Below are 13,641 nucleotides of genomic sequence, written 5' to 3' on the forward strand. Positions count from 1 at the left end.
ATTTAATAAAATTTTGGGCGATTAAAAAGAGTTTTTTTTAAATTGAACGTAGTAATTTTTTTAAAACTTTAAACGATTAAATTTTCTTATTCATAAAGCAATTAAAAATGTGTTCAAAATTTTTGTTTATTTATTCTGTTTTCGTATTAAATTAAAAGGCTATTTATTTATTAAAATTATTTTAATTAAAAGGCGATGTTTCTAAGAAATATTTTGAGGGAAAAAAATTGTATATTGTAAAGTCAAAGTTTTTAGTTTTCAATTTTATCAATCAAAACCGAAACAGCTGAAAACAGCAAAATAAGCAACAGCTTATCCATTTTTATAATTGAACGAAAATGTATTTACATTAAAGATGCTTATTTCCATGCATGCTTTTCCGGTAGAGATATATAATCCCATTAAATTTAAATTTCTTATTTTCTTTGATTGAATGAAAATAAACATTAGATTTTCCACCATGACTGATAAGTTATTATTTAAGTTAGATTAATCTAAAACTTTGAGAAAGTGGATATACGTGTAATCTATTAAATTTAAAATGTAAAGGGCATGAACTTGGAAATTCTCATTCCAAATTGTCGATAAATCATAAACTAATCAAATAATTTAGAAACTGAATCGATGTAAGCCGACACCATGTTGCATTGTGTAACTGATAATTAAAAAAATTTGATGATTTAACTATTTCTTTTTTATCCGAATAATTTAATTTTGAGGTATAGGAAATACTTTTTTATGTTAAAGCTTTTCATTCATTAAAATTTATTGAATTTTCTGGTGATAAATCATCAAATTTATTTAAAATGAAAGATTGCTAAACGACGATAATTAAAATACGAACTTTTAACTTGCATGAGTAAATAGCCAGTGCAAGAAAAAAAATTTCTATTGCAGAGACCAATGATGTTAAATAACATTACTGTGAAGACTTTATTATACAATAAACTATTTCATCTTTTCAGTACAAATTTTAAAACAAATCCTCTACAGTTACGTAATATATTAGGACGAATAAGATTCAAAGAACCAAAGGAATTTTATAATTGAAAAAAATCATAGATTCAAATAATTATATTTAAAAAAAATTTTTATAAGAAGTAAATGATAATAATTTCTCTAATTATTAAAAAAAAAAACAGTAAAATTTTATAACATGTACAGTTTGGTTGAATATTTTCTATATAAATAACTTGTCTTAATGCTAGAGATGTTATACATTTTAAATGTTTCTATTCCAATGCTTCTTTGTTTTGACGATAAAATGAAGACAGATAGTATAATTTAGAAAATGATAGAACAACAATAATATATCCATGCGAAAAATATATCTTCATATTCTATCCTCTGTTGTTTAATTAAATTGAAAACAGCATGATTTGTCTGAATATCGAATCACTGGAAAATCACGTTTTACGAACATGATGAACAGACATAAATTGATTTATTGCAGACATAATCACGAATGATAGTTCTGGAACATCGAGAAAGCCGTCATTCAATGCCGGAAGAATATACATTCTGAAAGAAGTAAATTATGGAACAAGAAATTATCTATAACAGAAGAAGCAAATAATAAATAGAAAAAAAAATCATTTTACGCATGTGAGATTCAAGATAGGTAATCATAAGTTTTCTATATCCCCAATTTCTTTACAATGCTATCTCGCGATAACCGTTATACTCGTTGAATTTAGTTAAGTGGTATCATGCTGCCCGTTTTCCTTTTCAAACAATTCATGCCAGCTAAACGTCAACGACTTTCTGACCTTGAGTCGATAGCTGACACTAGGCAAAAGCATCAGCAAAAGCGTAGGAGATTAAAACAATTTTTCAACCCTTCAATTCGACGACAAAAAGATAGAAATAATCTAATCATTTATTTATTGCTTTTCTAAATTGTTCCCGAATCAAGTCATGTCGGTCCAATTATGAACGAGTGAGTGATTTCGCTTAGACATTGGGTGGAATGCTATCTTCGAACGGAAATCTGAATCATTGAAATTCTAGTAGGGACGGAGAAACATTACATTTCGGTTACACGTATCTGAAGATGTGATTTATGAAATGAGGAATTATGTGCATGTTGGATCGTTAGGAGCGATTCGTGTTTAGAGATTTGGAATGGCAAAAGGGTGTAAACTTCAACGAAATGAATTTCGATCTCTGGTTTCGATTCTCACTTAAAATATAAATAACATAACATATTTTTCACATAACTAAAGAATATTTTTCAAGAGTCAGAATTACTTTGTGTGTTTCGTTTTATTTAATGATATTATATCTTTTCACCTCCATAAAAGATGACTTTTCCCGTTTTCCAGAAGCTACATGATAGATAAAGATTCGTTACTAAAATATGCTTTATCATTTGGAAGTTTCAAAAATAAGAAATGTCTTCTTTAAAAGTTCACTTTGCATTTATGTTTTCTTCTTTAAACGTAGTAATTTAAGGAATTTAAATTCCTCAGATTTTCTTCTTTAAAGGCTGTATTATATTTTCTTACAGAAATATTTTCTTTTAAATCTACCAATCATTTTGTTTATAATTTATTAAAGAACCAGGATTAAGTTCATTGGACGAATTCAGACACTTGATTTAATTTAACAGCTGAGAAAATGCTGAGGAAATTTCTGACGATCAGCTGCACTATAGAATTGACACATTGACTTTGTTTTCGTAGAAATTTGCAAAAAGGAAAGAATTCTTAGTTAACATTGGACTGATTCAACAGACTAAATTTATTAGAATAATAAAAATTTAATTATTAAAAAAATTATCTAATATTTAAAAAAATGCCGAGGGCTGGAAAAGAAAAAAATATATACGATTTAATGAATCCAAGAAGAAGCATCAAATCGCTTTTATGTGAATTCTCATACTCTGAGATTGGTGAATTACATCATTTGCTCCTCATTCTTAAATGTATTTAATGCATTTAAAAAAATGTCTCTTAAAATATTAAATTCATCAAACTTTTTGCGATTCGAATGTTGAAATTAAATTAAGAAGAAATCTCTGCTATCATTTTTTAGTTCCCAGATCATTAATTGGATCAGAAGTTTATGATTTGACTACTGTTATAATTATTTTTCTGATAGACTAATAAAATACTGCTGATTCAAATGAAATGCCCTAAGTAGATATTTACTAAAGAAATAATTTTTGAATTGATAATACCCGTCATAAATTTCTTCAGCTAGTCAATTATTAAATGAACATTATAAAAAATTTATAAGATTTATTTTTAAAAAAGTAAATTTTAAGATTTTTGAAAGTTTTTTTCTGTAAATTTTAAGACTTGCTGAATGACAAATCTAATATCATTTGTAAGTATAAATAACATGCAACACAGCAAAATACATTTTTTCAAAACAAATATTGTACAATCTAACACCTGACTGAAATATTCCATTCATGATAATTACTGTGTAAATTAACATTGAAAAGAATCTCTCAATCTTATGTTTAAACATAGTTATAATAAACATAAAAGTTTTTATCTTAATACTTTCTTATAACCTAATCTTTAGTAAACCTTAAAAAAAATATTGAAATTAATTTGTAAACATACTTAAAGCATAAAGGTCTTCTCTCCCAGATATCCTGCCTAAATAATCCTGGCCTCTGAGTTCTAAAAGGAGAAAAAATTTGAAACATCTGAGTTATTCAATATTAATAGGCGAAATAATATCGTATTCTTGAACAGTTTATGGGCTTGTCAGGTCCAAGGTAATATTTATCAGACAGGGCAATTTCGCTGCTGTGAAGCGTGAAAATTGCATCTTAGTGAATAGAAAATTTGTACTTGCTGTCTGTCGTTAGGTTGCATTTAATTCAGCTTATTTTTGGAAAAAAGTGAACGTGTTTACATTATTTTCGAAGCTCGATGATGTGTGTGTTGAAAGATTTATCAGTGAGATGTCCTCAAGTACACTTAAATGATAATATTGGTTGGAGTTGAGAAAGAATTTCAGCAGCAAATTGTTTTAAGTAAAATTCATAAATTATTTCCTCCAGAGAATTTAAACTCTATTTACGATTTACATTTCTTAAAATGACAGATTTTGTTACTTGGTCTGCTTTTTATTATTTGTATTCCAGAGTAAAACAGTGATTTTGTTTCCAAGCTTAAAGCTACATTGCAGCAATTTAAGTTTATCAATAGTATTTATATAGCCAAAGATGAAATAAATATGAATTGAACATATTTTTTATCATTCATTTTATTGTAGTAGTAGTAGATAATATTTGATGATAATATATTTTGTGATAAATAAGGAATTTTTACTTTCTCTTATACGAAGTATAGAAAAAGTATAGTAATCATAAAAAATTCGAACTCGAGATTTTGATGAACCTTCACGTTTTAGACTCCATTTGTCTGTCTGTTACAAAAATAACTCAAAAACGCTCCGAGCTAGACAGGTGGAATTTAGTATACGAAATTGACACCAAATTTGTAGATATCTATCACATTTTGAACACATTCTATTCAGAGGAAATCTGCCTGTCCGGTTGTTCGAATATAATTTAACACGATAACTAGAAAACGAAGAAGGCTAGATAGATAAAATTCGATACACTGAATTAACACCTATAGTCTAGACGCCTGTCAAATTTTAAGTCAAATTCACCAAGAGATTGACCGTCTCTTGACCTGTATTTTTAGAAATATATAAACGCGATAGCTCAAAGACACGGTGAATTAAATATATCAAATTTGGTATGGGATTTTGTGACTGACTACATGCGTAGTTTTGTATCAAATTTTTGTTCCGATCGGTTGGGAAAAACGCATCTAAGACATAAATTCGATTTTTCGGATGCTATTAATGCATGCCAGGGATCCATTGCCAAATAAACCGCCAAGGATGACATGAAGGATTTTGTAAAAATGCTAAACTCACGCCAAAGATTAATATTTCGTAACTATGTACTCCAAAGCTATGAAAGAAAGCAGAGAGCAAGGCGCTCTCTGGGATAACACCTTTAGAGGATATGGGAGAAAATTTTGGGAAAGACCCTTCCCGCTAGTTTTACTTAAATTTTATATTTTCTACGCTTAATTTTAAACAATATATCCCCTCCAGATGCAGGATTCCTTTTTTTAAAAAAGAAAGGTAGCTAATATGTTTATTATATTAGAAATTATTAGGATGACTTTCTTTTCTTTAAAAATAGAGTATTCTACCATTTTCAGCTTTTGCCACTCTAATATCATTTTTAAAGCGTCGTAACCTTGAATGATTTAAATGATGTATGATTCATTTACTTTTAAGTATGCCGGGGTACTGGCAGAGGGGTAGCGCGTCTTCCCCGTGATCTGGGCGTTCTGCGTTTGAGTCCCGGTTTGGGCATGGTTGTTCTTCCATTGTTCTATCTGCGAGATGTGTGAATGTGCTCTCCTGTAAAAAGGGGTTGTGAAAGCGAATGAGTGATGCGTGAGTATAAAAGTCGTACTATTGGTCCTAGTCGGCGCTCCTACAAAAACAAGAGACGCTCCCCCACCAGCTTAAATCGCTGTCTTCGTAACAGCGGGCTTGTCCATGGCAAATGCCATAAGCAACAACAGCAACAACTTTTAAATATATTTACTATAAAATCTCAGAATTCATCAATATCACTTTAAAAATAAAAAATGAAATAGAAGCATTTATTCCTCAATTATCTACAAAAGAAGCTGCCACTTCAGGATTCTTGTTATTGATTCTAAGAAAAAGAAAAGAAAAGAAAACCTTCTGTGGAAGTATCATTTATTCCTATCTTGAAACTGGTTACAGTTTGCTTTTTAATGTTTGCAGAAAAAAGAAAAGCAATTTTAAAATAACATTCTTATTTGAATTTTTATTTCCTCTTTAGACGGTTAAAACAACCGTATCATACATTCAATAACAATGCGCGAACAAGACATTCGCAAGAGTAACAGCAGTTCCACCGAACATATTTTATTGATGCCCAGCGGTTAACAAGGCTTTTCTACACCATCGGTGTCCAAAAACCTACAATACCAATTGAGTCCCCTACTTCCAACGCCATTCATAACACTACCAACTTCACGCATCGGTGAATCCCTTTCAAACAATGCAATAAAAAAAAAAGAACTTCGTCAATAGTCAGAGAGGAAAGGAGTCGGAGCTTTAAAGTTAGTACTTCACTTTCTTTTTAACCATACCATCGGGATTCGATCTCCAACTCACAACCATATCAAAAGGGCTGTCCACGTGCCAAAGATCAAGGGTGTGTATCAAGTACATTGATCTTCATTGATAACCGGATTTGTGTATCACTTAATCCGGCATTACACTCCTAAGCACATGAGAGTTACGAAGGGTATCATTTTCTGGGATTAGAAATGATGGCATCGATATTGTTGCTCAAAGAGATATCGATTAAATCCTAAGCACTGTGTCGTAGATGGATATCGTATGATTAGGGATGTCATCGAGCTCCATGTAGTATTTGATTTCGCTTTCAACCGTACCCTTTCATAATTTTGAAAAATAAGTCCAAAAGATTACGAGGGCTCATATTGTAAAACACATTCATTTACTGTTGCATGTTGTAAGCCCATACAACTTTTTTTGAAGTTGTTTTAATTCATTTTCTATACCTGATTTATACCTACATGTCTTTATACTGAAACTAACCGGTATAATAAAGCTACTATCAGATGTGTCAAGACTTTTTGAACCTTTATACCAAAATAAATTCTTGTGATTCATCTTAAGTTTATTTTAATTACTATATTTATTAATGCCCTTTTTCTTTTTTTTTCAGGAACTCTATCCGTCAATATCTTATACATTTTTCTCTTAACTATTTGTTCTTGCATGAATTAACTGTTATATTATTCCATACAAGTCACATTATATTATATCCTAAAATACTTTTAAGAGTAAATATAAATACTTTTCAATTTTTCAAAAAAACCAAACCCAAATTTGTCTGTAGTAGAAACGCTAATCCGTAAAGCTAGAATTAATATGTTTAGTTTTCAGATGTCTTAAATATTAAATGTCATGTTTAATATTTTCTTAATGAAAGAGAACATAAAAATAGCAATAAAATAAATAACTAAGGATAGTTGTTGCACAATGCTCAACTTATGACTACTGATCGAGAAAGCTCACTTATCATTTAAAGATAAACATTCACTTTATTTCTAGAATAATAACTTAGAGATATTAGTATGATATATTAAAATATGTCAAGCGGACAAAGAATGTCGGAGCAAAGAATTTTTAAATTATATTTCGTATGATGAAAATACATTTTCCCCTTAACTTATACAATAGTAAGAAGTTTTCCAGTATTTGCACAATATTAAAATATTTATTGAGCATTGAAATGCATTTAGATGAAAAGCATTGAAATATACTTTAATCTGTTTTAATACATAACAAGGAAGTTATGCTAGTGCTATGAAGTAATGCTAGAAAAAGCTGCTATAAATGGAAAAAAAATTTCCTAGCTATAATTCATCTGAAAATATTACGGGATATGGATCTAATATACTGTGTATGCTACAATAACTTTATATATTCTCGATACATCTTTATTAAAAATATAGTAATCGGAAAAAGGTAAAAATCACTTTATTTACTAAGCCGTAACTATAAGACTATCTCAACGGCTTAATGCAGATATGAATTCTAAATTCATTACACACGTTGAAATAAATTCATTTATTCAAAACATTATCTATTTTAAATCCACATAAAGACAAATCAATTTTCAAACTGAAAATGTTTTATGAAAAAAAGCGACAAAAGTCATTTAGAATATAGATTATTATATTTATTTTCATGCAGAGGCGAAAACAGAATTCAAATTCCCCCCCCCCCTGTTTATTAAAAAAAAAAAAAAAGAGTAATTCGGTTTCTTTTTTTGTATATTTCCCTTCGAACCAATCCATAATCCACATCCTTTCTCTTCACTTCCCTTCTCAATCCATTACGATCCCACGATGCGTATGACCGAACACGATTCGAGAATATCACAACCCGTTGATTTCAAACGCCAAATTGATTTAGTTATTTCAATCTTTTGTCTCATCCTTTTCATTTTTCTTTATTATTTCATTTTTTTTTACAGTCTCTATGATTGATATGGGAAGTTTTTCTGTAAGTAGCATAAAAGATAAAAGCTCACGGAGAAAATATTGCTAATTTCCATTATATTTAGGTAGCTACGTTTTCCATACATACGCATAAAAGACTTAATATGTTTATACATATTTATATACAAACATATTACGTTATATGTTTCTTTACTAAGAAGTGTTTGCCTAAAAAAAATTTTATCAACACGATTGTCATCTTATTAATATAATAATTTCCTTTATATTCATTTACTACATCTTAAAGTTTTACTAATTACTTTTTGTAGGTTAAAATGTATTGTTTAATAGTTTTTATTGGATATGACATGATAATGATGCTCTTCTACCACCATCATTTGTAATTATTTATATTATTATAAATATATATTGATTAATAGAGGTGTTGTTATCAGTCGTTATAGAATCTTCAAGTTATCGCTGAATCTCTGAGTAACTGGATGCATTTCTTGTAATATGAAAACAAATTTAAATTGTTAATTATACATCTACTTTATACAAAATATATTGTAAAACACTAAGTTAGGCCTCATTATCTTGTCTTTTATATCTTTGAAACGATAAGACAAATTGAACTTTCACAACCACATTATTTAATAAAATGCATTGGTTTCTTTCATTTTTTGATTTTTATTGAAGTTTAAAGAGGTACAATGATTTGTAAAATAATTTTTTTATTAATTGAATAATGCGAATCGCCTTTTAATCTGAGAAACAGCTGCTGATGTCTATAATTATGTAGAATTAATACCTTATTAATATTAAACTATTAAAAGCTTTAAGTAAGATCATAAAATCTTGCTTTAGCGTATTTTTTCCTCACTTTAAGATATAATTTATAAAGTGTGTGTGTGTGTGTGTGTGTGTGTGTGTGTGTGTGTGTGTGTGTGTGTGTGTGTGTGTGTGTGTGTGTGTGTGTGTGTGTGTGTAAATTTTTCATATAAAATATTCATATTTTGTAGATCAAATTACAGGTAGTAGAAATCGCCAAAATATCTCATAAAATTAATATTTTAGAGTTGAACTATACACTCACAGAAATAGGCTTTCTTATTTTAAATCATTGGGAGTGAAGGTCTTTTAGAGGATTTTTGCCTATCCTTAGTAAACGAACCATCACATATTTGGTACTATAATAACAGGGGAAGTTAAAACGACAACAGAAACAACAAATAATACCGTGGAGGCCGATATGATTAACGTGATTTTAATTCTAATTTTTATGGAGATTGTAGTACCAACCCATTCACAAGGAAATGACATCATCTGCACTGCTCTTAAAAAAGGGTTGAAAAATCTTGAAATCAACAGCTGTTTTTCGGCACCTTAGCTCTACAAAGTAACCTATTCAAACAATAAGCAAAGAAAACCCTTTAAGCCTGCATTGTTCCTCCGATAATTTACGGCCCTTAAAAACGCACCTAAAAACTCAATTTAATCCCCACTTTTATCTCGTGCAGATGCCGCGACTGATGTGACACCGACCGGAGATGATAAGTGAATCGTTAAATTTTAAGTCAACTCTCGACTCCTCCAAACTGTTTATTGAAACCAACAAGACAAACAACAAAAGACAAAACAAAAAGTAGCCAGCCGCTCGTTTTAAAGAAAAGGAGAGATGTTATCTCCGAGACACCATCGCGGATAATCACTTTACGAGCGATAACTAAAACAAAGACTCCTGACATCTACGAAGTTACACAATAAACGCCACCCTTCAAGAAAACCGTCACTTGCAGCGTGTTCCTCTGACAGTGCTACACAGAATCTTCGACATTCGTTTTAAGGATCGGCGTAAAACTCGATTTGTTACTCCGTCTTCTGGAGTTTGAGTTGCTTGAGTTTCAGTTGTCATGTGGGCATTGGTGTGTAGCCAAGCATTGCGCACCAACCGAATTGAAACACTATTAAATAATTCAAGGCAAAGCGGCGGAGAAAAAATACTTCTCAAGAACAAAAAGAGGCAATGATTCTTTTTAATGTAAAACGAAATTGAAGCTAAAAGATACTTTTTATGCTCTTAACTAAAACTATTGCTTCCTGTTTTAATTTTTTTTATTCCCTTTTCGTTATTTTAAGAGTGTGCAGCGCACCATGAGATTACTGCCATTCAAAAAGGGTTATTTGATCTCATGGCTTCTTCGTTTGCATACTTTTTTTTTTTTTTTTGCTTCGTGTGTATCATTCAGGGCACTTAGTAAATTGCTGCATGGATCTGGTTTTCAGAAACCTACTCATACTCGAATATTCAATTTTTTTTTCTGTTATGCTTGAATTTAATATATTGAAAATTTCTCAAACGAGGCCTTTGAATTTTTTAATTCTAAATAGTTTTTTTTAGTTCCAACTAATTTTTAGATTAGACTTTTACTCTCTTTATAAGAAGAGGAAAAAGTCTAATCTAAAAATCTAGAAAATATAAAAGATTAAAAATTTAGCATTATCATCACATAGGTGGCTGTGATTTAATTGCAACTGGAAAAAGAAACCGGCATTTTAAAGCATAAAATATCCGGAGTTTCATCTCCTATTAATATACATATTTCATTTTCTGGTCTAGTAGTTGAAGAGTTTGTTGGAAACCCATTTTCTGTATCAAATTATCTTTCTTCTCTTTTAAATTTCATGAAAAATATGGGTAAACAATAAAATCGTAAACTTAAAATATACAAAAACCAAGCATAAGATACTTATTATTATTACTTTTTCTAATGCTGAGAGCCCAAAAAGATACGTAACTTTGTGAAACATAAATTATTTCTTATTAACTTTTGCTTCGTTAATGAAATTTTTTAAAAATATGAACGTTTGCAGGTTTTTATTTTATAACACATTAATATTAGGAATTATTTGGATTAAGATAAAATTCCTGTTTTACAAAAATCTTAAGGTTTTATTGATGCAGAATCAAGCGTTTCAATATTTGCGGCTTCGCTGTGTCAAATGTATTTGAAAAGTAGATACAGCGTCTCTTTCTTTGATTTCCTTTCTGACTTTAAATAAATATCCAGATGAAATATCAAGAACAGATTATTGAAAATAATTTTCTTTTCACATGAGTTATCTGTCAAAAATCGGTTGTAATATTTTCATCAAAAATTACGTCTTTGTATTGAATTGGTCTCATTCTTGTATAACTGCAAAATGTGACAGCAAAACATTGAGCTGACTTTTCCTGAATTAATGAAGGAAAAGGAAAATTGCTTTAAAGTTTTTAATTAAAGCTGTCAATCACATAAAAAATTAATTAATCTTATTGTATTGCTTGGAAAATTACAAAAAGAAAAAAGATTGCTGGGATCGGTGTAATAAAGTTTTTTTTTAAATATTAGCTACTTAATATCGTATTTCTGTCCAAAATCCTTATATCATATTAAAGGCTCTGTCATCAAAATTCAAAAACAGTAAAATTTGTTAAATGAATCCATTTATAAAAGAATGACAATTCGGCTGGACTCGAATTTCAAATCCATTCTGCTTATTAATATTTTAAATTTGAAAACGATTTTCATCGCATTATATTATAATTTTCGAGGTCATTTTTAACTCTTAACATGGGGCTCTGTTCTTAGAATAAAAACGAAATGTTGTGGTTGACATTGTGGTTTTTCTTAGAAATTCGTTACTGCCTAGCATATTTCGTTTTGGCTCTGTTTAGGATCGGTTCAGTTTAATTTTAACAGTGTAGCTGCTTTGTATCATCTACATGTGCCACTTTAGTCCTCTTTTATCGGGTCCCTGTCACGCATCAAGGCTAAACATATTCCGACTGCGCCCTTTATCAAAACTAATTAAATTTCTAATCAATGGCGGGAATGGGTTCATAAATGGGACGCCATGCCAATACTATACGCTCACAGAAGATGACACTCGATAAAATTTGTATTCTGTCCACTCGCTCGATAGTGGAATTGAACTCGAAACATCCTGTCGTTTTGGATAAAAACAATAGACATTGTCATGCTTATCTCCAGAGGAAAGGGGATACCAAACAACAAATTAGATTTCTTGCTCAGCTAATGTAGGTGTGAATTGGACCGTTGAAGTTTGGGTTTTCAATTAGCGGTCAATGAGGAAGAAGTTCGTTGGGTAGAGGTATTATTCAAGTTTGGACAGCTGGAACAAAATGTTCGTACACTGAACTTTTTCTTCGTGTTCGCTGTTGTTGCAAATTAAACATGAAGCGTTTCTTTTTCCTTTTCTTTGTTTTCTTTTCCCTTAAAAATCCAGTGGAATTCTGTAAGAGCAAATGCCACACACAAATTATTTTCTGATGGATTATTTCAGTAATGAGCTGCATTTGAGATTCTACTTTTGATAAATCGGTCTTAAAAAGAAAATTTTTCAAACTCCTTTCTTGTGTGACGCTTTGTTTCGACTTTTTAAATAGCTTGATACTATGTTTGGATGATAGAATTCTTACGATTCTAAATAGCTGAAGGAAAATAAAATAGGTCAAATAATTTTTTTATTAAGCTTAACAAAGACAAGTTTTGTTAAAAAAATTTATTTATAAGGTTTAATGAAATATTCAGAACCGAAGCAATTTTTTTTCCTAACATTAAAGAATTCGACGAATTGACGATTTGTCACCACTTATATGAATTATCACAAGATCAATATCTATTTCAAGAGATACTGTATTCTTAATTAAAACGATAGATCTGTAAATGATTACATATGAATTCAAACTCCATGAGCTGAAAGTATTTTTTCCTTAAATTAAATGCATATTTGATGCAATATAATGAATATATAGAATCATTACATTCTTTCCTCTATTTAAATATCATTTTAAGGACTTTATTAAATGCACAATTCTTTTGAAGAGATTTTTTGTAGCTATAGGAGAAACTATAATATTAGCAGGAGTTGTAAGGATTAGAGAAGAAATTCCTTTAGTTTCAAACAATAAAAGAAATATATTTGAAGAAATTGATTCACTTCCCAAAACTTATAAATTTAGTAATATTTTTTATTATAAAGATTTAATAAATTTAATAGATATTTATCGGTGCTAATTTTAGAAACTAGAAAAGCGTGAAATGATGCATGAAAACCCGCTGTTCATTTTCAATTCTATGTAGTATTATTTTGTTTCATGACAAAAGTAATCTTATATTGATATGTTTTTTGATAGACACGAATAATGTATATATTTATTTGTGTTTATTCATGTTTGCATATTTTGTATCTTTCACATTCGTATTTTTTGTGTCTATTCGTATCCAATTTTTATAAATATATATTTGTAAGTGCATGGAAGATTTGTGGAATTTCGTTTGGGTTCTCGCCTCCGATGAAAACCAGCAAGACAGTGAATAAGTGTAGTCACTATAAAAGCCTGAATTATATAGTATTAAGTGTACCATGATTATTCGAAAAATTTAATTGAAAATAGCAAACAATAAATATAAAAAATAGTAATTCCTTGTTCTTATAATTTATGCACAGAGTAGTTTCTTTTAATTTGGAAATATTTTTAGTTTTCATATTACAAATGGTTTGTGCAGAAAAT

General features: G+C 29.6%; 1 protein-coding gene across 2 annotated transcripts in view; it reads right to left on the reverse strand.

Moving 5' to 3' along the window:
* Positions 1–13,641, reverse strand: part of LOC129985294 (homeobox protein unc-4 homolog) — a 168,987-nt gene that overhangs the window by 125,709 nt on the left and 29,637 nt on the right. Inside the window, exon 2 of one of the 2 annotated variants that reach the window (XM_056095271.1) lies at positions 3,576–3,635. The exons of the other annotated variant lie outside the window; for it this stretch is intronic. Within the exon in view, the coding sequence (XP_055951246.1) occupies positions 3,576–3,635 (60 nt within the window). The remainder of the gene's footprint in view (positions 1–3,575; positions 3,636–13,641) is intronic. 2 annotated transcript variants of the gene reach the window in all.

The sequence above is a fragment of the Argiope bruennichi genome, chromosome 9 (genome assembly GCF_947563725.1).
Source record: "Argiope bruennichi chromosome 9, qqArgBrue1.1, whole genome shotgun sequence".
Classification (NCBI taxonomy): Eukaryota; Metazoa; Arthropoda; class Arachnida; order Araneae; family Araneidae; genus Argiope; species Argiope bruennichi.